Source organism: Plodia interpunctella, chromosome 21 (genome assembly GCF_027563975.2).
Source record: "Plodia interpunctella isolate USDA-ARS_2022_Savannah chromosome 21, ilPloInte3.2, whole genome shotgun sequence".
NCBI lineage: Eukaryota > Metazoa > Arthropoda > Insecta > Lepidoptera > Pyralidae > Plodia > Plodia interpunctella.
In genome coordinates this window covers 1100611-1127411 of record NC_071314.1, presented here as the reverse complement: position 1 = coordinate 1127411, position 26801 = coordinate 1100611, and the positions used below count along the sequence as shown (strand labels likewise).

At 36.6% G+C, this 26801-nt stretch overlaps 2 protein-coding genes and 1 long non-coding RNA gene across 3 annotated transcripts in view; 1 reads left to right on the top strand and 2 right to left on the bottom strand.

Annotated features, from left to right (window-relative positions):
- The window catches only part of LOC128679414 (uncharacterized), a 115547-nt gene extending 103012 nt beyond the window's left edge, over nt 1-12535 (bottom strand). The window contains exons 1-2 of the mRNA XM_053761653.1: nt 12252-12535; nt 6893-7068 (exon numbers count right to left, since the gene is read on the bottom strand). Of these exons, the coding sequence (XP_053617628.1) occupies nt 6893-6930 (38 nt within the window). The 5' untranslated portion in view covers nt 6931-7068; nt 12252-12535. The remainder of the gene's footprint in view (nt 1-6892; nt 7069-12251) is intronic.
- Nucleotides 12536-16446: 3911 nt separating this feature from the next.
- Nucleotides 16447-21689, bottom strand: LOC128679214 (uncharacterized). The gene is made up of 4 exons (XR_008405728.2): nt 20752-21689; nt 19650-20299; nt 17178-17759; nt 16447-17007 (listed from the first exon to the last, which is right to left on the bottom strand). It is a non-coding gene; the product is annotated as an uncharacterized LOC128679214 (long non-coding RNA).
- A 136-nt stretch (nt 21690-21825) lies between these two features.
- Nucleotides 21826-26652, top strand: LOC128679212 (uncharacterized protein). The gene is made up of 6 exons (XM_053761292.2): nt 21826-22182; nt 22398-22478; nt 23333-23525; nt 23934-24152; nt 24823-24978; nt 25569-26652. Exons 1-6 carry the CDS (start codon nt 22072-22074, stop codon nt 25871-25873), a joined length of 1065 nt encoding a protein of 354 aa, XP_053617267.1. The 5' UTR covers nt 21826-22071; the 3' UTR covers nt 25874-26652.
- The last annotated feature ends 149 nt before the right edge of the window (nt 26653-26801 follow it).

Below are 26801 nucleotides of genomic sequence, written 5' to 3'. Positions count from 1 at the left end.
CTGATGGTGCAACCTGGATCGGTTCCCAACGACAACTCATCAATAATAGCGGATTTGTAGTCTTTTATAATTAGACTGTAAAACCTTAAGAAAAAAAAATACAAGAAATAATAAAATACTACTAATACGTATATTACGAATGAATAATTCTAAGATCCCTTCTTTTAAATTTAGCCTTAACAATTGATAGGCAGCAATAGCACTGTCACAGAGGGTTGACGTCAGGCAGGCCGCCGGTTGTAAAATCACAACCGAATCTTTGAAATTTTACGGTTTAGTTTTTAAACCGACTCCGAGCATAGACTTCAGCTGATCTATGATTAAAAATTTGTAAACGTAGATTTTCGTTGGCTTTAAAAAATATATATATTATCTGTCCATAGTAGGTTTGTTCGGCCGTGACTCCGCCAAGGTTGACTCAACTCGCGGATTTCGAACCGTGATGCCGCGTCGATAATAAAATTGATCTTGACACGCTTCTCAGCCGTGCTTCGTGTAATGATCGGACATTTTTAAAATTGAAGCTATTCTTACGGATCACTTTGTAACATGCACTCTCAATTAAATTGATTTCTATGCCTACAATTGCCAAAACAGATTTATTGTATTCCACATCTACACTTTTATTAGGTAGCTAATTATATCTTCTATTGGTTTGGGAAACAGTTACTTTTTTCAAGTATTTTATGAGAACTTTTCAGACTTGGCAGAATGAAAGTAAACGCTGCATTACATTTAAGCAGATGTGATACGCCAAGTTCATAAAATATACAAAGATTGCTAGAAACGTCGCGAACGTGGGTCTTTCATCTAAAGTAAAAGATCAAGCGATAGCCAACGGTGGCTTTCTCCCTCAAACCGGTTTCATCCGGTTCTTGGCGCCAGCAATGCTGCCAACCGCCGCATTTTCGTTGTTATTGTTTTTACTCGACAGCTGCTGACCATCGCGAATTTGCGTTAGACTGTGTGGTCTATAGTCTCTGGTATTTATGCGTATGCGTTTTACGATAAGGTCATCCTGGTTCACGAATAGGGTTGCCATGTCAAAATAATAAAAACGCTTGGATCCTCCCGACAACTTTGCCACTCCACACATGATCTCCTAATTTTTATTTTACTGTTTTTTATTATTTTATTCACAATTTTGAATTTTGTTATAATAATTCGTATGGCATTTAAATTTTATTTGTAAAACATGTACGTGATTTGTGATCTTCAAGTGTCTGAATTATACTTCTATTTCGACGAATAAGAATTGTAATTATGAAGTCATGGGAATCGAGTGTGTCATGCTCACTCAAATGGTCAATCTGGTGGTGGCGTCGTGGGCCGGGTCGTGAGGTTCCCTCTATTATGGTTGAGCTACGCGATGGCTGTCCCATGCGTCAACTCGTGAACGGGTGCTGCCAGAGGGAACTGGTCATCTCGTTTCTCATATATTTTCATGTAAGTTAATTGTGTTTCACATCGATATATATATATATATATATATATATATATATATATATATATATATATATATATATATATATATATATATATATATATATATATATATATATATTATAATCAGCACTCGGATCACAATCATAACCTGTTTTGATATACCTTTTGACTATGTACATTATGTACTTTTATATATTATTAGAAAGAAAAGAAAAAAAAATTTTTTTGTAAGAAACAATAATGGTAAGCCGATCTGGCATGATAGGGACCAACACTGTTCAAATGAGTTTCTTTCGGCATTTCTTCTCAGCAGTGGTCGTTCCGAAATGCCAGTAGTTTCTAGCTTGTGAGAAATAACTATAAATTTAAAGATTGACGAGAAAAAGTGCCTGTGAAGGTCTAATTTCTGAATAAATGATTTGAATTTGAATTTGAAAATATCATTAAATTACATATGAAATAATCAAAAACGTTTGCTCAATCAGATACTTTGTTTTCGTAGATATGAAGATAAAAATACATACACTAGTTTTAATCAATGTCTGTCTGAGTAAATGTAACCCATGAACAAATTTTCATAAAAGAGCAAATTTTGATTTCGTGCCGTAGTGATATTTAATATGCCATATCTGGACCTAAAATGTGTGTTTAGTTGATGTGATGATGTTTTTGGCTAGTATTTTCACTCTGTGTGAAGCTATATTTGTATTTCCTATCTAAAAAAACGGTCGTAACTTCAGATCTGGTACGCCATCGGCGCCATTCATCTTGCTTGGCAGTCGTTTTTGTAATCCGATCCTGACGGATGTCTTGGCGCGCTCACAACCTCGCGATCCCTGCTGCCGCGTGCCAAAAGACTGTGTGGTCTTGTTGTGTGCAATGGTAAGGATCGGACATACGGCAGCAAATGGGTCGAGTGTGTAAATTGATGGCAATAACTGGGATAAGGATTGCCCAGGACAGGAAGGTTGGCATAGGCTGAATCTCTGAGAAGCAGCTGGTATAATCTATGTTTTTCGACTGCTGGGTATAGATTGGATTACACTGTGTTTACCCAATTTCTCCACAAAATGTCCGGCGCAAAAACCTACCTTTTATGGAAGTAACTGGGAAAATACTAAGCGTAAACTTATATCTGCTTCGAGATCTGCATGGAAGCATTATTTATACAATACAATACAAAAATGTTTATTGCAAAACATACAGTTACAAACTCGAAAATTAAACTGAACATTTAACGCTTATTTTCCTGTAGTTTTTCAAAAGATATGTTAGGTACATATCTTTTGAAAAACTACATTAGAAACTAAACAAACATTAGAATTATTTTTAAAAAAAACTCGATCAAGAAATTAAGTACAAATATGGAAATACCCATTAGTCTCATTCTTTCGTTAAAGTACAAAATATATTAATTACGATAGCATATATTGTGTTGACGAATTCGATAAGGAATTTACACATATCCCACTCGAAGTGAAGTCTCTGTACTTCACTTCGAGTGGGATATGTATAAAATTTTATCGTCGTTTTGTCTCACTGTATTAAAACAGAACAGAACAATAAATATACTAAAAAAAAATAACCCACCTACCTTTAATTTAACGTTTTTAATACTAGAGAGTTAAATATAGGAAAAAGCTAAGAAAATATAACCTTTAATCCAGCCTCAGCCGGAACGTAGCCGAGGGCGAAAGTTAGTCTATTAATATGCAATTATGATCTGTCGGCTAGACGGACCAGTCACTAATTATGAGGAACCGGTTCTTGGTTTCTGGTATTTTTACCTGTTCCCGCCACCTCGATGCCTCCTAGTCTATGCCTCTAGTAATATTTCAATAAATTGTTATTTCACTCTTTGTCCGTGGTCAGTTCGTTTAGTTTAATAGGTAGTATTAATTACTGCACATTTATCCCGCCAGAGTACAGCACTGTGTGTTAGGTACACAAAAGCTTTGCCGCCTTTTGCTGTGTCGATTAAAACGTTTATTTTAGAGTATTTTATTAATCCTTTCATTGTGTAAGCATTCGTTTGTGAAAATATACAACAATGTAGCATATTCGGGTGCCGATATATTGGGAGAAATCGTTTTCCATAAGATAAAAAAACTTCGAAAACTATGGGATACGCCTCACGCTGTAAAATTTTCGAGCCAGTAAACGGTCGAAAAGAAGCTCGGAACACTTATTAAATATTATAGACTTCATACGGGTAATATCTTATAAGTCAAAATCAAGTTTATATCAGTTTATGATCACAATTGACCCAATAATGCAGAACATAACTTAAAATAGTGTTATTATTTTCAGCATAATCCAAACTGCAAATGGAGGCAAAAAGCAGTTTTTTTGCCTCCATTGGCAATGTTTGTGTACCTTACTTGTACTAGTAGCGCCATCTGCGGCGAGTTTTGCGTAATATGGGCATATATATTAAATCTATTTCGTTCCAAAAGTAAGATCTACTTCATTATAGATCTAGGAAAATGTATATTATGTTATCTCATCTCATGCTGTGTGTGTCTAGACTTTAAAGGGTTGCCATTATTTAAATTACTGACAACGAAAAAATCCTGAACAACCACTAAGGACACGGGTGTAAGTGTAACAGAGATTTTTCACAGGCATGAAAAGAAGAGAGAAGGCAAGAAAATCACAATGAAACAAAAACATTTTTTTAGCGAGGTAGGGGGACTGTTTTAGGACATTTTGCAGCTACTGATTTAGCTTGGATACAGACAAAACAAAATTATTATTTTGAATTCCCTGACAAAAACAGTTTCCGGGTAGGTATCAACCCTTTTGAACACTTTTGGAAATCCCCAACCGGACAAAAACTTGGGACGAATCCGGAAAATGCCGATAGCTGGCCAGTTTCATCATATTTGCAATAAAACTAAGAATATGTAATAACAAATTATAGATTACCGAATTAGGATTTACGGATAACATTCATATCCACGGTTGGAGCAAAAAGCAATTTTATGAAGTAGCAAGCCACGGTCGTAAAAAGCTAATTTATTAGATTTATTTAATGCCAACATGACGCCCATGAAAATATTGGATAACACGCATTCTTAACAGTCAATATAAGCCTTAAAATGCTGAAGTCAAGATGTCCAAAGAAGTAACAGCGAGCTATCGATAGTTGATCTGGCAAATTAACTACAATATCGACAGTTTTTAATAAGTAGTATGATGGTATGCTGTAGGCTAGGACCTGGAACTTTCCCCGTATCGATATTTCCTGAATCCTATAATTTAGGGATCTCCAAGGCAAGAGTGAATAGGCATTTATGAGCTTGTGTATAACACCCTAGACCTCATCTTTGCTTACAATCCTACTAATATTATAATTGCGAATGTTTGTGAGGATGTATGTGTATGTTTGTTAACTCTTTTATGCAAAATCTACTGGACCGATTGTTAAGAAATTTGGTACACGGGTAGAATATAACCTGGAATAACACGTGGGCTACTTTTAATCTCGGATTCCCAAGGGAGCGAAGCCCCGAGACGGAGCTACTATGAATATATTGAGGTCAGACGCACTCAAATTTTTATTATTTTGTATTAAGCATATAAGTATGTATATTTGAGTAATATTGTAGATTTTCCGTAGTTTTAAAACCACCAATACTTTATAACAATATATTTATTATTTTCACTTTTGCGTTTTAGATCGGCATCATACTGAAGCTTTTCTCATTACTCGAAGCTGGATTGGTCTGAATGAATATATCAATGTTATGTAGGCCCTCAAACTGAGGCGACAATCCATTTCTAGACGGTGACCCCGATCAGTTAATGAAAAATCGATATTGGCGGCGACAGACTACGTAAATAAACCTGCCGACATTTTAGATTCAGACACAGTTAGGACGCCAGGCCGGGAAATCCGGGATTGTCCCAGAATGTTGCGTGTCCCGTGTCTAGTAATTGTCCTGGAATTACATACTATTTATTTGTTCAAAGTTAGATACCACGATTACAAAGTCAAAGCCGTAGAAAAAATTACACAAACGCCGCAGTTAAATTAGAACTCATGATTTACACAAAGCACAACATTAACTTTTTTTAATTTTTACGGCAGAAACTTTAAGCGACATTAAGTTATCGTGTTTTTTTTTAAATATATTTTTTTTCTTTTATGAGTGAAATACCATATTCCGCAGCCGTCAATTTAGGAAATTCGCTCTTTCGATTATCGAACCATCGTAATGGAATATTCCGTTATCGAGATGGAATATTTTCGCTGACGACATCCCCCGTCAATTTTCGATTAAGGCACACTTCGTTTAATCACGGTACGAAACGGGTCCCCGTTAATCAAATGAAGATGTATGAATCACGATTAAAATGTTATGGGTAACAACCATGACAGAATAATTTCCTCAAAATATAGTATTTTCGTTTAGAAAAATTTCAAGTTATAACTAGGGTTGCCAAAAAATATTTAGTGTTAGTTTTCTTAAATTTTTAGGATTTCCTATTTTATCTTATCTGTGCATTGGAAACACAAAGTGGTAGTTAATTTATGTTGCATCATTTATGGTAGCCTTTAGTCAGCTGAGCCCAATGAGGGCTAATAAGGTCAGACTTGACCGTTACTTTAGTTGCAAATTTCTATCACGTACCATGACATCACTATACATAATTAGAATAATTACGAAACCCCTTTATTATTTGTTTACGAACAGGAAAAACGTTCCCAATCACACACATATGTATGTGCTAAATATGCAAATGATTTCGCGCCAAAAAGGCAATGAACTTGTTTTTCCATACGTTACGTTTCACGCACAGCCGCGCACCTTTGTCTTTGGTGCATTAGATTTTAATGTCATTCGATATTTTCGACTAAATTTTGTCTGATACAAAATACTTACAGTACGTCTGCTTTTTTTACATTGTAAAATCATTGGATAAATTAAATAGTGCTTAAGTTGGAAGTACAAACATGTAAAAAAAAATCTGAGGAACGCTTCAAGAAAAGGTACATCTAAATAATGCTAGTGTCTCGCTGGGATCGGTGGAGGCCCCAGATATTGTCGTGTAGTTTAATTTGTGCCAGGCTGAGAGTTTAATGCAAACCGTTATACGAATAACAAATCCCAACATTACATGGCGACCCTGTCACTCAGAGAAGCGTTGCCAAAAAAAATATGATAACTTATCACTTGTTTGACGCTGTCAAATTATTTTTACATGCTTTTATCTAATTTAATCTGTCCATCGGGACTTTGTATGTCAAATCTTGCAAATTTTTACTTCCGTTTGTCCTACAGAGTTGAAATCGGGATAAGCATGAGATAGTGCACCCAAGATCGGCTCCTGACGAGGGAACTCCTCGTTTTACTACTGCACGGACATGAATTTTTTGTCACGTGTTCTACATCTCTTTAAATAAAACGTTTTTGTTAAAAACTTTGTTTAGTACACAAACCTGTGCATCGGCTGCGTCCTTTGCGTGTACTGCGCCATGACCGGTGACAAGCGCGCATGGCTAGGCGACGCGCATGCCGCTCCGCTCCGCTAGCTTCGCGCCATCCCGCGCGCACACACACACACACACACACACACACTACACTGTCACTACACACACAGCCGCACTGCCACAACCTGGGAACAACATTTTATAATTTAATACGGAGAAAAAATATCAAAGATAGTATTTATTTTTGTAATTCGAATGATCAACAACTCTTCGAGCTAACAACAACACGTATGCCTTTTTGGTACGGAGTTTCAAGAGAGTATGCGCGCATATATGCGACGTACGTCACAAGTCGCACAGAAAAAGCGCATAGGTACGTGCAGTTTTACATCAAGCGAGCAGTATAATATTATTATAAAGAGGTAGGCGTTTGTGAGTTTGTATGTTTGAGGCGGGTAACCTCCGAAGCTACAGAACCGATTTCAAAAATTATTTCACCGTTAGAAAAGTACATTATCCAAGATAAGATAATGCATATAGCTTGGCTATAATTTATCTCAAAATTCCCACGGGGGCGAAGTCCCGGGCAACATCTAGTCGCTCATATAATTATATCTTCAATCTCGTGGTCCACTACCTGGTAATGGTCTAAACAGTCATTGGTGAACCGCCAGAATATGGATAGAAAGGGGATTCTCTCCCTTTTGGTGTAAATCAGCCGTAAGAAGCATTATGGAATAGTGAGGAAAACTAGGAAGATTTTATTAGCGAAAAACTACTAATGTCATAAATGCGAAAGTTTGTCATGTGTATGTTATGTATGTGTGTTTGTTACTTTTTCAAGCAAAATCTACTGGACCGATTGTTATGAAATTTGGTACACGGGTAGAATATAACCTGGAATAACACATAGGGTTGTTTTTGTCCCGAAATCCCCACGGGAGCGAAGCCCCAGGGCACAGCTAGTATAAATAATAACATAATCTTCCAATATAATGTTTGTAAGCGTATTGGCCGTCTTCCAAGGCAGACGCCATACAAATCGGTGTATTCTAAAAAAAAACTGGTGCTAGTAAATATGTGATGTTATATTTGGCATTATAGCATGGTACGGCCGCGGTTAGGAAGGCAGCGTTTTTAGCAAATAAATCAATACTATTATTATAAAGAGGTAAGCGTTTGTGACTTTGTATATTTGAGGCGGATATTCTCCGAAACTACCGAACCGTTAACAAAAATTCTTTCACCATTAGTATGACCAAATATAACCTATAGCAATCTTGGATAATGTACCTTACATTATCCAAGATTGCTATAGGTTATATTTTATCACAAAATTCCCAATGGAGCGAAGCCCCGGGTGACATCTAGTATTAAATAATGTTACAAAATCTCTTTTATACATATATGAGCGTACGTGCGCTTTCCTACTTTCGTGTCTCCACTTCGCATGGTTGTCGACATCCCTAGACGTCAGACCATGGCACGCATATATCATTCTTGCCGACAGAATTTAAAAAAAATCTTTACAATGAATCTATCAAAATTGTCGACCTCGGTGGCGCAGTGGTAAAGTGCTTGCCTCTGAATCGAAAGGTCCCGGGTTCGATCCACGGTCGGGTCATAATGGAAAATGATCTTTTTCTGATTGGCCCGGGTCTTGGATGTTTATCTATATATGTATTCGTTATAAAATATAGTATCGTTGAGTTAGTATCCCATAACACAAGTCTCGAACTAACTTTGGGGCTAGCTCAATCTGTGTGATTTGTCCTAATATATATTTATTATTTTTTTATTTATTAATCTCATCAAAAATCCCGCAATACAGCTAAAGATAGCGTGGTTTGGATTGGAAGGATTTAGTTGTGTATAATTTATTAGTTGTTCGCCGCGAACTTAGACCTCACGAACGCAACAAAATTTTTGATGAGTTTTTAAAAAGTTGTCAATATTTCAAAAACGACTTACTTAACCGATTTCGCTGTCCCACGAACTTCAAAATTTCTATTGGCAGATTCTACCTACTTTTTAAATTTCGCTCGGTCAATTATGGTTTTACCGATATGGCTCAGTTCGCAGAAGCGCTACCCTGAATTGGCCGAGGGAGTTCGATCCTAGCTCGAGTCAGACTGTCTGTTTGTGTACACTAATCTCTTGAAGTATTTTTTTGATTGTACTTATAGCTATTCATTTTTAGATCTAGATCTTACTCATTTTATTTTAATAGACTAACGCTTCCCGTGAAGGAAAACATCGTTAGGAAATCTGTATTGTACCAAGTAGCTATTATGTCACCGCTATTGTTCTAAATTGAGACGGTAATGCCAAAATTACTTCACTAACATTGCCAACACAGTCGTGTTGTTTCATTCCAAGTCTCTCTCTTATCTAGGTACGTGTTCCAGGTTTATATTTGAGGCTGTCACGCTGCGAAACGCGGGACAACGTAAAAAATAAACGTTACAAATTTTATTATTCCGCTGCCTGTCTGACGTCAACCCCCTTTGGCATGTAATTGTTGTCTATATGCTCCTAAAGTTATGTGGTCCTATTCCAGGACGGAACGCAACAATGGAATAAAACAAACGCGTAACAATGTGTGTTTCATTCCATGTAACCAAGACCTTTTCAAGGCTCAAAGATTTGCAAAATTCATTTTCATCAGAAAAAAAGGATCTTGATTGACAGATGTACAGCCAACAGAACATCAAGCTGCCCAAAATCATTGCAATAACGCCGCTATTACTGCGGCATGGGCCCACGCAGGGTAACTTTTTTGCGGTTGACTGTACAAAAGGGTATTCCTTTTTCCCTATCAAGACGAAATAAAATGAGGGTAAAATCAGGTGTCTCAAGATCCCAACACGTCTACCTGAGAGATATCATCCATTTTTTATACCCTCCAGTTTTTGTAACGGTTCTTCGATGATTTGTAGCGTTGTGGTTGGCTATAATGTACTCCAAATGGAAATTTGAATTTACAACGAATATCTTTTTTCATCTATATTTATGGCCGGGATGCTAGAATTGCTATTTCTATTTTTAAATTTAAATCGAATATCATCGTAAATTGATACCAGTTGATTCGATTTGTGATTGACATTGCCCCTTCATCTTCAGCCTCATATATCCCAGTTACTCAATCAATGAAGTCAAATACTAACCTATCTGACATGAGTGTTATCAATATTTGCTTCACTGGCACATTTTCACGTAATATTTCTAATTTAAATAATATTTCTAAAAGCTAAAAGCTTAGCATTTCGGAACGACTACTGATGCCGGCTACATTCGGGGCTGTGACACCCAGGTTAAATAATATATCTAAAAAAAATTAAGATTCGATTGTGTTGTCTATAAGCTGTCAAGGCTATGTCTCGCCTCATACGACAGCCACGGAAGGATATCGAATGGTCCTATTGGGCAATAACGTTGGTGTTATTGATGAAGTCCACACGAAGGTCTGCTTAGTATATATTTTGATTTTGAATTTACAAACAGGCAGACGACGCAGGGGGAGAGTTTATTTTACAACTAACAGCATTTGCGGTTTCCCCGTGGGAATTTCGGGAATAAATTCACCTACCGTATGTAACCAAAACCTAATAACCGTAGAGCATTCGAATTCAAAATTCTTTATTCAATTTCGGATGATACAGGTGATGTACCTAATTGTATTGTGCCTTATTGACGTCAAAAAATTACTTAAACTAAGACTTAAGTAATTAGTTGCAGACTTCCAACGCGCAGGTAAAGAAAGTGATGATTATAGAGGAAGCAAGTGAGATTTGACACGATCGTGGCAGATGGAAATCTCTAGTCTTTACCTAACTGGGAAACAGACCCCTTACTCGGAAATCACACTGTTTTTTTGAAGGACGACCTCGGTGGCGCAGTGGTAAAGTGCTTGCCTCTGAACCGAGAGGTTCAGGGTTCGACCCTCGATCGGCTGAATGATGGAAAATGATCTTTTTCTGATTGGCCCGGGTCTTGGATGTTTATCTATATATGTATATGTTGTAAAATATAGTATCGTTGAGTTAGTATCTCATAACACAAGTCTCGAACTTACTTTGGGGCTAGCTCAATCTGTGTGATTTGTCCTAATATATTTATTTCTTTACTTTTTTGTGACAACCTTGGTAGCTTTTGGGTTTATCGCGTTCACAGACAATGCAGGCTATGTCGACACTGCCAAGGTAAAGAAAATGTATATAGGTATGTTCCAAGGCCAAAAGGGCTTGGGAATAGATAATATCTCATGGCAATCTGACAAAAAACAGAATATTCTTGTTCTTATATAGGTAAATGTAGCATATTTTTTTGATGCATTCAAGCTAATTTTTGGAATTTTAGTTTAAACTATATTGGAATCACAGAATTTAGAATAAATAACCTAAGTTCTAAGCTTGAACAGATAGACCTCAAATTATAACCTCTATGAAGTGTAATTTGTAATTATGTGTAAACTATATAAGGAAATGACGTACTTTATTTGAAATTGTAGAAAAATTAGGCAAAAACATTGACTGGCGGCGACTAGGTGTGACATACCTAGTGACAATGAAATAAATTTTCATAGGTACATGGGCTATTTGGCAGCTAATACCTACATGAGGTGTAGGTACTATTTAAAAAATGATTATTTTAATTATGATGAAGGATTTAATTCCCTAATCTATCCAATGACTTAATTTGCTTTAGAGTAACATTGGTTGGCGCTCCTTCAGATAGGCCTACGTCTACTTTTTTAGCCTATGTGTATCGACGAAAACTTGGGAGAATGAATGACACGTAAGACTTCGATAAAAAAAAAACATAGAATGAAGGTAGGTAGGTACTTACTATATTATTGTATTTTCGAATCGAATTAACGAATCAAAACTTATTCATGTAATCAAAAATTCATATTTCGAATGCCATATTCCAATTTTATAGGCACTAAAGAGGTCTACTTACAAAAATCAAAGTAATTTGGAGAACTGTGTTCGACCAGCCAGTATTTAACTTTCACCAGCGGAGCGTGCAATGGCCCTCTGATGCAGCCAGTTGCATTCTATTTTCACTGGCGAGACCAAAGGCCATCGTACTAAAATAACGTCAACCATCGTGATAAGCTTATCATTCCTTACATAATCCAGGGTTTTGCACGTGCAACGAACTAGCACGTAACACATTCTCGTCTTGGCAACTGTCGACCGAGAAATTTACAGTTATTTGCGCAGTTAGGCAAACCTAGAAACTGATCTCAAAAGAGGACTAAGAAGCAGAGCCTGTTTACGTTTCTTATATGAAAAATACACTTCACGCTAATTATATTTGGTTCCTAAGTAAACTTCATCATAATTATAGTCACAGAACTCACCTTTTAGCTTTAGAAACAGCTTCGGAATCCTCCAACAGTACCGCGTTCACAGATTCATGCACGGACACGCAACTAACACTAGGTATCACAACAAAATGATAAATTAACGTTTTACACCACTATATCCCTACGTAACACAAGATTTTTCGATGTTATAGACGCGTTTTAAGTTTTCCAAAAGTACATTGAACTGTTTAGGTTGAAATTTACGTCCAGCGAAATTATTGGTACGGAGTGGCAACGTGTATTCGGCCCACGTCAGAGTTTCGCGAAACGGCCGCGTGGCGGCGCTCCGCTCGGAGGGAGGCGGAGCTAGGGATGAGGAGAACGCGCGGGAGCGAGACAGCACGCAGCACGGTGACGCCACGTCGCGTCGCAACGCAACAATTGCTTTTTCACGCATACCATAATTCTATGTGTTTCTTAGTCATGGAAATACCTACATTCAAAGATATTTTATAGTAGAAGAAGTAAATGATAGTAAAACGTTGGTGAACGGCGAATCGACCTTTTGAGCTTCAGCGGCTGGAGATAAGGCGAGGTCGTCGATCGTGGGTCGTGCGGCGTTGCCACCTCGTGCGCTCCACGTTCAAGGGATTACGAAAGTGTGGGCGAAATCCTCATCCCTTTGATGCCTACTACAATGTAATACTCGCTCCATATAGGGGTAGTACCATCCTGGAATCCCAGATCCTAAAGTTGACACACAAACCAATTAATATAACCTAGAATAAGAAGTCCGTAGGCACCTATTACCTAAACTAAGCTGTTAGGCCTGTTTCGCAAACTTACATGGTAGGTATCAAGGTAGGTATGCATATATACATAAATTCTGGAGTCGAAAATCGGGACGTCCGCGTCCTGCCGAAATCGGGATGTCTGGAACGCCGCTACCTGGGTACATCTCATAAAATAGATAATACTAAGTAGGTATGTACCTACCATATAGCTACCTATCTAGTTTGTCTAGGTAGCCCAGAGAATGAATTCATAAGTTGGTAGGTAGGTAGGATCTGTCCACATTGTACAGTGAACAAAGTGCAGTTAGGTACCTACGTACCTACCTACGATACGATTCATTGATGTGACAACATGTTATGTAGGTAACTAATTTCATAGTAATTTTATTTAGGTACGTAGGTAGTTATTTGCATTTTTTTAGTCTGCACTACATATGAGGTGACATAATGGTATGATTGTCATGTCACGCATATGCACGTATATATAATGGGTATCTGATATACATACCTACTTAATAATAAGTAAGTATTTAATAACACAGATTAAAAACATCTTATCTACCTATATGTACTTGATTATAGATTATATGATGTACATTATTATTAGTATTAACATACCTACTATGTGAACTAATGTGTTTCGCTAGATGAGATAAAATGAGCTCTCGAGCCAAAACTCTCATAGTTTTCGTTTCCTATCAACAAAATGGCCTAAATATTTTGAGCCAAAAATCTAGTATTTTCTTTGGCAAGACAGAGATGCGCCGAAAACTTGTTTCGTAAATTCAGTCCCTAATTACAAGTACACAGGACTTCCGTGAAGGTCGTGCCTCCACCCGCGCCCCCATCCCCAATCCATCTAACTGGCTAAGGTCGACGGTAAACATAATTCTGCTAGAAGTATAGGTTGTTATATGATTACGAAGGAACAAAATTTGTTATAAACCTACATGACAACTTTTTGACGCTTGAAGGTCACAGGGGAAGAGGGCAATTAGGCAAGAGATGATGGATAAACTACGTTAGGTAGGATATGAAGGCGTTAGGCGTAGATGCAAGTATGACAGGAAAATATAGAAGTTAAGTTACGGAAGGATAAATCAATTATTTATAGCACAAATTTCAGGAAATACCTATAAGCTAATAAAATGAGTACAAAACATGAACTAGACGATGCCAGCGGGTTCGCACACGTAAATTTTTATTTTCCAGGATGAAATATAGGCGCCCTATGTCCTTCTGCATTATTAAATCTACATGTGTGCAAAATTTCAAGATTGGTCGAGTTGATAGGGCGTGAAGAACAAACAAACAAACTTACTTTTGCACAAAAACGTATAAAAAAGAACAGGGAAAGGACGATATTTTCTTATACGTCCATGCTTTCCCATTTTAATAATATAAAATAGGTGTTAGGTTAGGTAGGTCACCTTGATCCTTCAACGCAATAAATATTTCTTGTATGTATGATCACTGTATGAAAGCAGCATCAACAAAAAACAATACACCTGTCAGTACAGATGTATGGCATAGCAATATGGCGGATTTTACCCCTCAATACAAGGTGGTACTTACAGGTTCCATCAAAGGCTACAAGCACACCCCCACTCCCGACACCTGCTCTAGAGCACCGCTTTTATACCTAACTGATATAGAAATTTTAAAAAATGCAAATTTTATTGAATCAAATCGACCGTGGTCTATTTACATACTTTTATAACCACATTTTAGGTCGAAAAATCTCATTTTTATGAATAAAAATGTATACCTACTTTCATATGATTTTCATTTACTTATCTAGTAATAGCCTGGTTGTGAAGGTATGTACGTTTATCCTATGGAGTTATACCTACCTACCTCGTAGGTAACTCAGTACTACAACTCCATAGGACAAAAGGAAATGGTCGTATTCAACTTGCAAAATTCGTCCTAAACAAACAAACATGGATTCAAAAACAATAATCTTTAGTGCTTTACTCGAACTGTGAAAGTCAAACATGCTTTATACTTTATCCCACTATGTTATTCTGTTAACGTTGTCTGTTTTAGTTAAACAACGATTCATACACATTTTGGGAAATTATTTTTTATTAAGAACTAAGTACCTACTGAAGAAATGTTCTTTTTTTAAGTATATATTAGCTAGCCCCAAAGTAAGTTCGAGACTTGTGTTATGGGATACTAATTCAACGTTACTATATTTTATAACAAATACATATATATATAAACATTCAAGACCCGGGCCAATCAGAAAAAGATCATTTTCCATCATGACCTGACCGGGGATCGAACCCAGGACCTCTCGGTTCAGACGCAAACACTTTACCACTTCTTCTGTCGTCAACGTACCTACAAATTTAAAAATAAGAAAAAATAAATTAATACCTATAAAATAAATGACAAACTTTAATCTTATGTATGCAATATATGCAATTATAACTTTATGTGTATCATATTAATATTAACGAAAATTGGTTGCCTCAACGAAAAAGTCTTTAAAGTCAAGGCCAGCCAAAATAATTGCCTACCTACATCAGTTTACCTAACTAAAATTAAATCTAAAAATAAAACGAAAGAGAAATTAAAAACATGTAACTCTTTACTCTATTATCGCGACGTCATGTAATATAGGTAGACTTTAAAAAAAAGAATTCTAACTTGAAAGTCGACTAGAACCGAATAGAACGAAAGACGTAAAACGACTCTAAAAAAAAAAACATCGAATCGAGCGTGTAGGTCGGTTGGCCCGGCAAAGCTGCCTGCCCTGCGCTACTGCGGGCCCGCCATTTGGTTTGCGATGTATTCATACTTGCCTGTGTGTGCGTGTCGCACGGAGCGGCAACAACGCGCAACTAGATATTTGTAGGTTTCTGCTGCCAAGATAATGTATGGTGGCGTGGCGTGACAACATTTCATTTTGTAACCCATGACGCGAAAAAGATGTGTAATAAAATTCATGAAACAAACTTTTTTGGCGGTATCTGTGTCTCAGAAGCGGCGGTGATTTGGGGGTTATATCGCCCGCCTGTGACAAAAAGTCCCAGGTTTGAAACTGGGACTACTCACGCCTCTTGAGTTTGTATACCAATCTGACTCATGTTAGTAGTTTTCATCGACCACCATTTGCTTCCAGTGATGGAAAACATCGTGAGGAACAAACCTTCACTCTGAAGAGTGAGTGGAAGGCAATGATAAATCACGAGAACGAGAGTATGCGGGTGTTTCATTCCACTTAATGACCACGACCCTCAGCCATGAGGAATACGTTTGTTAGGAGGAGTGTCTCGAACATTAATTTAAGTCTTTTTTTATTGGAATCGAACCAAAGACCTCAGACAGTGGCGACTACGCCACGGACGTTTTTCTTTTTTTGTCTCTGCTTTCTCATTGGCCAATCAAATACCTAGTTGAATTTTAATAGTACCCAAGTAGGGGATTTTGTGAATAAAACGAAATTTAGTGATTCATTAGTAACATTTTTATTACCTAATTTAAAAAAAAATACTTTAAAAACAAAATCCCGAAAAAAAAAAGAAAGAAGGCAAGGCATAAATACCGCGGCAACATGTGACATCAATTGTTTTTATGTCCCGCTCGTTTTTAAATTTTAAAAGTAAAAAAAAAATCTTGTCATTGCTATATTCACTTTAAATTAAATATCAAAATGTCAAATGCAGGACCCCGTTTCAATGATACAGGGCCCCCAGGATGCAGGAGTCCCCAAAGTATGTAAGCAAAAATTATTAAAATATTACTAAAAAAAATAAATTATGAGAATATTATTAATACACAATATCACTAAATCTCGTGTTTACCAGGAAAACACTTAACGCATTAGTCAAAATTTTATTTACAATTAAGTCTACTGCAGACTTCCAAAACGCAGGTCAAGAGGCGGCGATTTTTTCTTTTATTTTTAACAAACGCCCGGTGCCTATTTATCACAGAACTTAGAATAATTTCTAAGTCTGTTCGATAAATTAACGAATCGGATTTCACCTCGCCTTGCTATGTGGCTGTAACAATATACATTTTATTGTTTTATAATTATTTTAAAACGGTCATATTCTTTTATATGCACACATGACCAACCGTAAGAAAAGTATAAATTTTCTTTTTCATACACTATAATAGCTGTCTTACGGCCTTGAGATTTATTATTTACATATTTGTTATTTTTACATACCTAATAATCACACTAGAGATGGTTTCAGTATGGGATTACTCTTCGGTATCAAGCTGAGCTTCACGGACAGTTGTACAAATATTAATTTTAATTTGAAATTGTTTGCATTTGGGCAGCTTTTTCACGTCTCTATTTAAATTAAGGAAAAAATTGTCCAGGTCATCCAGTTCTCTGTCATCTGATCTTAGATTTCTGAATGTCTACATATATTGTAAAACTTCATTCATTTCTAAATTGTTCTGATGATTTCCACTTAACGGATCTTCAAATTCTTCATGTAGAGTGATTCTTTTTTCTTCCTTAAAATCTATAGGGGATTCCTCCCTATTTTCTGAGGGAGTAGGAGATACTGAAACACTTATTTCAGGAGTGTCGTACATGCTTTCTTCATACCCATTTGTATTTGACAAAGTGTAATCTTCCATCGAATTTCGAAAACCCAAACCGACCACTTCAGACTTTATAAAGGACAGCTGACCTTCTTGTAAATTTCTGTTTTATTTTTAATATATGCTCGGCGCCTCCTCAGAGCCAGTTTGAGCCCATCCCGAATCTTATTCCACCTCATCTTTCTGTTTGGAGCTGAAACAGCAGATATTTTATTGTTAACAAAATAACCTGTTTTTGCTCTATTCATTTTAACAATTTTAGCAGACTTAAAAAAGAGGAAGCAGTCTTTTAATTAATTTTGACCTAAATAAGGACACTGGGAATAATCTTGATGAGTTTTAGTGCCATTTTATTCATTATATAGTTAACTCCTCATAGTCTTTACTGAAAAGGCCACTAAAACAATAAGGACAGAAAGATTTGATAATGTCTAAAATATAAGAAAAATACTAAAAATAATCACAGACTAATCCTATGTTATTCAGCGCTCAAGCACAGTGGGTGCTCAACAGCTGAGGAAGAAACTGGCACAACACTCAGATGAGAGTGCCCTGTATTATTCTACAGCATTACTTATGATTTTCAGTGGTTTCTTCATCACTACTCTTGTCAAGATCTGTATAGACTTTGCATCAACCCATATTTCTAAAAGTCCTGTTCTAATAGCATATCTTCATGTTGTATACACATCTTTTGTTTTGACAAGGTCAATATTTGCTATGAGATGTAACATCTAAAATGCAATCAAATTTCCTATTAACCATGAAACCACACAAAGCTTTATTTATAATGTACCTAAGGTTGTAATCAAACCACAATTTTGGCCAAAATGATTTTTTAATGCCATTACAATATTTAATTTTCTGTTCAATCAAACTATATGTATATTTAAAAATTCTGTTCTGTGGATGGGATTGTGAAGGACAAGGAGACGGAGGACAATTAAGGTAGGAGGTAGTCACTTTATAATGAACATACTTGTTGACTCAAGTAGTCATAATACTTGGCAGCAACATTAATAATTCTTTCCTGAATCTTTCTCCTTCTTACGCATAATACTGATACTTTGTCTTGTTTCGGTTGACTATCTATAAATTCTTTGTCTGCATATGGTATTTATTACAAAAAAGGCAGATCAAGTACTCAATTACTGGTTTAAACAATTTTTGGTTTCTCAATTTTTTAGGCTTTATTATTTTGGGCCTAGGATACTTTTTCCTAAGATGTGACAAGATGCATTCTCCCTGGTATATGATCTTCGGCATGTCGGGTGGAATGTTATTTCTAATTTATCAAGAAAGAATTTATCTTTCCCATCTTCTCTGGGATAGTCCGTATGTTGACCTCCAAACTTCAATTCGAAGATGGCACCCCATGATGATGATGATGATCTTATCTGGGCAAACTTGAGGCTAATAATCGTTTAATCCCAATTTTTACTGTAACCGTAGGTTCATCTGGAGTGAAAGATGTATCACAAATAACACATGTTTCATTTTCTTCGCTCGTCATATTGAACTTCACCGTTATTTATTACAAATCTCGCTAGCTTCGTAAAATTTATTTGTTAGGTCAAGGTATTTATTTCTGTTCATTTAAAGTATGTACCTACCTATCTACAATACTTTTAGCAAATAGGTAGTAGTTACCTATTATTGTTTACAAAATATCCGCGAAATCTTTTCGAAATTTCAATTCAATCAGAGTGACACTTGACAGAAATAAAAAAATGGCAATATCAAACTGACAAATAAATAATCAGTGACAGTGTGGCCAGCCGTTACGATGTTGGCCGATACTGGAGCCAGCAGTGCTGTCTCCAGCATAGATATAGAAATGGAGACCCTTCAAAATCTATGCTGGAGATAGCACAGTATCGGTTCTATTCTGTACCCTTAGTTTTTTATTATGTAGGCTACCCCGTGCGGAAGGACTACGCCTTTCTACACGGCCTGGCCCCTGCTCTCTCGGCTAGGTTTTCAAATTATTATATCATTATCACCACAACCATCGTATAATTATAATTATTATCATCAGCACCCTTTATATTGTGACCCAAGGGTGCTGACAAACTCTGCTTACCTGATTTTGCTGACCAAACTATATTGCTGAATATTGCTGACCATTATCATGATTGTTTGCGAAACAAGAATTGATTGCCTACACGGATATAAAAACATTAAATCTGTGATTGCCTATATTTTGATTTGCTGGCCAAATGATTATTAGGCAGAATTTCTTTAGGCTACCAAATTTAAAATGGCATAGGTACCAAATAATTATTCCCATTAAGTATAAATACACGTGAAGAAATGGGAACGAGCGGGAATTGACTTTGTCCGGGCACATATGGATGAGGCTCAGTTTCAAAGACTATGTAGGTAGATAATATATTTACTCGGTGTTACGGCAACTTTAGTTTTGTTAGTTTTTGCAGTTTAATCTGAAAAGCAAGAGATATTAAAATAGTATGTTATTTATTCGATAAAATACAATTAATAACAATTCTTAAATTTGAATAAAAAAGGCTATCACTGTATCACATTCTGCGGTTGGCATTATTGATAAAATTAGTGCGTGCGGTGTTGCCAGATCTGGCAATGTAATTTGCAGGGTTGTCATGTGGTGGCCTTTGCAGGCGGCCTGGTGGCGGCGGGGGTGGAGGCCTGGCTTGTCCTTCGGGAATCCGCTCTGGTTGTACAATAAGGTCTTCGTTCTGACGAGGCGGCATTCTGAAATATAAAAAACAGCTTTATTGTATGTGGTGTGTACCATATACAAAACAAAAATGCTAATAAAAAAAAACAAGCTAAAATATGTTTTGTCTCTTTCTGTTATTTTTAAATATTATAAAGTGCGAAATTGACAAACAAATATTTTAGCTTAAAGTATGTTTTACTTTTTTATAAATAACGGGACCAAGCTAAAATAATATTATTTTTCGTATTTGATCATCCCAATCAGTTTTTGTTATAGCTTCACGCTCTTTCTACGCAACGAATCTTAAAAAATTGCGTAGTACACATAGTTTTAAGTACGGATACTACTGAAAAATAATTGCCCCCCCTGGGAAATCACGCGGTCGAAGCCGCGGCCAATTTTTTTATTTTTATTGAAAAGCAATCAAATTTTGCCTATTTTGGATAGACAATGCAATGTAACGTAAACATCAAATAAAACTTACCTTTAAAATCTTGTCCCTCGAGGGACTTGAACTGAATTTTGTAAGTACTGAAGTTTACTATCCCAAAATTCTAAATAACTATGTATTTAAAGCTAAATAACTATGTATTTGTACACGGAGTTCTTCGTCTTAATATGTTATGAAAACATGTTTTGTGTATCAGCTTATCTCGAGATAACGTATCAGCTATCAAAAAGATTAGTAACGTAGTCCTAAGTGGGTTGATGCACTGTTGATAATTTCTACTAATGATGACTTGGGGGGCTACCATGAAACATAAAACTGGTAACACGTCATTGCGTCGTCGTAACGATATGGGAAAACGAGACAGCATGTGGACGTTAGTAACGTGCTTCGTGTTTACTATATGTTTCGTGGTTGGTATTCTACTCTGATAGATGTTTAAGTGCTTAATTCCGTCATATTTCTTAATATCTATTTCTTCTGGAGCGTGTTAGTCGTCAAAGGGCGTTAAGTCGTTTGACATAACTTTTAGACGTCCTATGGCCGTCAAGTGACAAATAGGCACATACACACATTGCTGTATTGTCAACCAGTGTGTAAGTTGCAGATCCTCACGTTCTTCTTCACCGGTACCAAATAGTGGTTTATGGAAACTAATACGAACTCATGTGGCACTCAGCTGCGCCTCGGGGCTTCGCTTCCGTGGGAATTAAGTTATAAAAAGTACCCTATGAGTTCCTAATTTTTAGGTTATATTCTACCGGTGATACCAAATTTCATTAGCGTGTGGAATAGTAACAACAAACACATATACATACATGTTTGTGTAATGCTTAAGACCAGATCCTACTCGTGCCACATAAGTTTGTATACCAATCTGATTCATGTATAGCTTATACGCTTATAACGGAACTTTCAGTTTTATACTGGCGAGATTTTTAAAGTCGCGGCTTTGCTCAGTCTTTCATGGTTTAAGGTTTTATTCTTTTCATCGTGCCACATTTGCCTTAAAAAAATACAATAGGTAACAATGTCAATGTCATCATGACTGCTTAGCAGCTGTGAGCATGCGACTCAATGATGCGACATTTGCGAGCTATGACATTACATTTGACATTTGACACCGCATGCATGTTGTCATGCTGTGTGTTGTGCATGTGCTTAACTGCTTATGTTGTTATTGAAATGTTCCAGGAAAATCTTCTACATTCTAGAATTTTTGTTACGAATATTTAATATATGTTGTGTACGTGTCTCATCATCCAGTGACAGTATTACTACCGTAAAGTCAGCATCTTTCAACGGGCCACTGTCCGTTAAAATAGTATTGTAAAACTTTAGTTATTCACTATCAAAATGGGGTCTAATTCAGAAAATAACCAGATAGCTGGTGCCTTGACCTATCCAGCCTCCAGCAGCAATGTGCAACCTATACCTGTGCAACCTCGTCAGCCCAGAAGTTTACAGGTATTTTCACAAATATTATAAAATGTAGGTACTTCTAGTTTTTTGGTTATGTTTACAATGAAAATTAATTTTATCTTCATTTTCATGAGCCAATTTTAGCATATAAATAAATAAAACTAATATCGAATTTAATTGAATGAAATTAACTGGCAAAAATCAATTTTATTTTGAGTGGACAATTTATATAGTACCTATTTAAAACATCATTTGTTCAGGGTCTTCTCCGGTTTGCAATGGAGGCAACAAAAGCGGAAGATGCTCCGGGTAACTCTGAGCTTGGGCCAATGGATGAAGAGGTAATGTGGTTAGAAGAAATGTATGTCTTTTAAATACTGGCATATAAAAATTATTTGACTTTGATTATGACTCATACCATTAGCAGTATCCATATTCCACGGAAATATATATTAGGAAAAACCACACAGATTGAGCTAGCCCCAAAGTAAGTTCGAGACTTGTGTTATGGGATACTAACTCAACGATACTATATTTTATAACAAATACATATATAGATAAACATCCAAGACCCGGGCCAATCAGAAAAAGATCATTTTCCATCATGACCCGACCGGGGATCGAACCCGGGACCTCTCGGTTCAGAGGCAAGCACTTTACCACTGCGCCACCGAGGTCGTCACAATATTGTCAATATACTTCGACATTTTGGTGAAGGAGTGATGGTATGAGTCATAATCGTAGTCAAATAATTCTTCATAGGCTTCTTCACATTCATACATTAAACAGTGTAAGAATCTCATAGTAATCTATAAGAAGTCAGGTGTTTGATGTTTTAGAGAAATCATTATTGCTGGCTTATTGCAAGAACATATTAGATTAAATGTATTTTATACTAACAGCTTGACCTGGTTTCACTCAGGTAAAACCATTTTATACTATACACCTAAACATTCCTCAGGAATCAAATTCGAAAGATGGAATTATATAAAAATAGTTATAAATACCATGGATTTAGTTGAGTCCCTACTAATTTCATGATAATTTTACAGTTTTTATATGCCAGTATTTCATAGAAATATAAAAAAAAAAGAAAATGTCAAATGTCTTAAATGACAGCACAGTCAAAGTCGCCTTTGTAATATTTCTCTTCAAAATATTTCACCTTTCACTTTATTTATATTTTTGTTTTCAGAGGCGTAAATTCTTAGAGGAGGCCCTCAAAAGCCTTACAGTGAATGTTGCCGAAGTGCTCCAGAGGGCCATCAAGGTGCTCACTGATTCGGAGAAGATAAGGAGCATTCAGCTCGGGGAGCCCTTGCCGGAAGATGTTGAGAGTTCCTTCACCAATCTGTCGGAGTATATTGACGATATGGATATTGCTAATGGTATGAGTCATAATCAAAGTCGAAATAAATCTTCATAGGCTTCTTCACATTATATACTTTTTTAATATTAGGGCAAATGACATGAGTATTCAATATATAAGTATTCAATCCTTAATCTCAGTTAACACTGCATCGGGTGTAAAATTTTATCTATTTTGAAAAAAAAAAAAAAATTTGGTGAACAGAAGGAACTTATAATATAATCCTACTCATATTATAAATGTGAAAGTTTGTGAGAATGTATGTTTGTTAATCTTTCAAGCAAAATCTACTGGACTGATTGTTATGAAATTTGGCACACAGGTAGAGTAAAACCGGGAATAACACGTAGGGTACTTGTTATCCCGAAATTCGCACGGGAGCGAAGCCTTGGAGCGCAGCTAGTAATTTATCTAAATCTCCTTGCAGACTTCTACAAAATGGGTGGGTTCGCCATCTTCCCGATCTGCTACAGCAGTGAGAACGAGGAGGTCCGGTCTCGCGCCAGCGGCGTCCTAGCGGAACTGTGTCAGAACAATCCGTACTGTCAATCCCGCGCGCTGGAGTGCGGGCTGCTCAATGTTCTACTGCATCTGGTGCAGTCTGAGAAGGGCCCCGCACTTGCCAAGTGTCTGTATGCTATCTCTTGTGAGTATTGAACACTGTTACGACCTAGAGGTATCTCTTGTGACTTTATTAACATTGTTACGATCTAGGTTTGATAATTTGGATAAAAACGCCTGATAACTTTTTAGTATTCATTTTCTGCTTATAAAGTTAATTATTGTTTGCACCTTCTGTAACGAGTTTGACCTTAAATGAGTAGAGTTTACGGTGTTATTGTCTAGAAACTTTAAGCAATTTTTCTAGAAACTTTAAGCAATTTTTCTAGATCATATTTTGTTTTTATAACCTGCCTTCTTTCTAGATAATATACAAATTTGTACTCAAACTTGTTATGTATATAGAAAGTAATACGCACTTATATTTCTTGTATGAGCGAAATGGAAGATATGACGCGGGGCGTAGACTGAGAAAGCCATAGACCGCGTCACACAAGAAAGATATATAATATAATATAGAGTAAGACGCATCCGGGATTTTTTGAAATTTAGTCACAACTTACATCTATCTTTACAGGCGAACCCAATTTGTAGCTTCTAGCTGTGTAAATTGTATGCTTCTGTCTTATATGATTACACTCATTCACTTGTTATCATATAAGACACGGTGTAAAGAGATTTTCTTGCTTCTATTTTCTTGATTACACTCATCCGTCTACATAGGTTTTTTTGGTCATTCACTCGTCTAAACAAAGGTTCGTGTCGGGAGTTCGAGCCGGCGTGCCGCGAGTTGATATCTCAAGACGGCTGCGGAGCCCTGTGCCCGCTGCTGACGGCCGCCGACACGGCCGCCAGGACCAAGGCCGCCTTCTTCATCAGGTACCTGTGCCACAACTACCAGGAGGCCAAAGGTACGGAATCAGAAAGATGAGCTCTATATTATGCCATTTATAAAGCTAATTAATAGTTAAAATATTCGCTGTATTGTCATATTTGCTCTTTTTTTTTCGAGTATGCTATTAAATTTTGCTAACGCTTGTGTCAGATTTTATTCAAGTCGCCTAAAGGCGTCTGACATGACGGCTACCTACCGACATCTAGTGACAAGTAGCAGCATTACACTAGGTGAACTTAAACCTTGTTATAGCTGTTTCATTAACTAAAAAAACTATAATGGCAAGACAGCAACTTGTCTTACTAATATTATAATTGTGAAAGTTTGCGAGGATGTATGTGTGTATGTTGGTTACTATTTCACTCAAAATCTACTGGACGGATTGTTAAGAATTTTGCTACATGGGTGGAATATAACTTGGAAAAACACATAGGGTATTTTTTTATCTCGAAATTCCCACGGGAGCGAAACCCGTGCGCGCAGCTAGTTATTTATAATAGCATTTGCATTCACAGTTTGGTCAAAAGGTTCGACTGGCACTACACATCCCATTTTATTGTGAAAATTCTCTTCCTTTGCATAAAAACTTTTATATTTTTTTCCCAGAACAATTCATTGAAAACAACATAGTCAAGACAATAGCGGAGCAAATCAGGTCAGGTCGTGACACAACAACAGAACACTTGCTGAGTATTCTCCAGTCCCTGGTCGAAGGCCTAGACCCAACGGCCCTCAAACAATTCAGGGACCCATCAATCAACTTGAAGAAAGTTCTGGAAGACCTCTTGAAGCATGAAGACCTGGCCGATGACACATTTCTGGAGGAGAAAGAGTATTGTCACGAGTTGTTGAGGGTTTTCGATAATTGCCCAGCGGTTGAAATTATTGATGAGGAAGTGGCTGATAGATAAGGTTAATTATTGCGTTTTTAGGTTAGTTCTTCTAAAAAATGTGACGTCCCACGGATGCCTTTCTGTCGTTATTGCATAGGTTCGACAATGACGTGCGTCGAAACTCAATAGAGCTTATTTTGTTTATTTATTTGAGATCTGTGTTGGACGTTGACGGACGTCAAAACAACGTAACACGACGGAGCAGTGGGGCCGCGGATTATAGGTACCTTTTGGTCGATTACTTACGTATATTTCTGATATCTGCTACTCAAAAACTATCCAGATCAAAAATAACAACAAATAACTACCGTCCATAAGATATCACAAATATGTACTGTGAGAAGCACAAACATTTGTCTGTGCTTCTGAGTATGTTCTATTTCTGTGTTTATGTCAATGGGACAAGCGATACAAGCTTAGTGCTTGTGTGGGCCGTTGAGTTGAGTATATCGTCTCGTCATTTATTTTTATTTAACCCACGGAACGTCATATTTCAAGGACCATAGACAATGCATTTTTTCCTGGCAGGGTCCTTTGGAGAATATAACGGCGTTTTGATATCGATTTATTTTAAACTTATGAGGTCACAACACAGCGTTTTTGATAATTCCAAATATTTTTTTAAACTGTTAACTTTATTTTTTAATTTTTTTTGAAAGTTTAAATTTATGTTCGCGCGTAAATAAATTTTGTGAAAAATTGTTGGTTTGTTTTGAAAGTACAAGGTGTTAAACACTTATTTAAGCTATGTATGAAAATATTTCGTTCTCAGAATTAAATTATTAATATTTACTATTTATATTTGTTTTTTTTTTATTATATATTATATCCTGATGCTTTTGAAGCTTTGAAGCGGTGGTGGTGTAATAATGAGTAGAATCCTACTCGTGCCACGTGTGTTTGTATACCAATCTAACTTATGCTTGTCTTATATCTGACTTGCTTC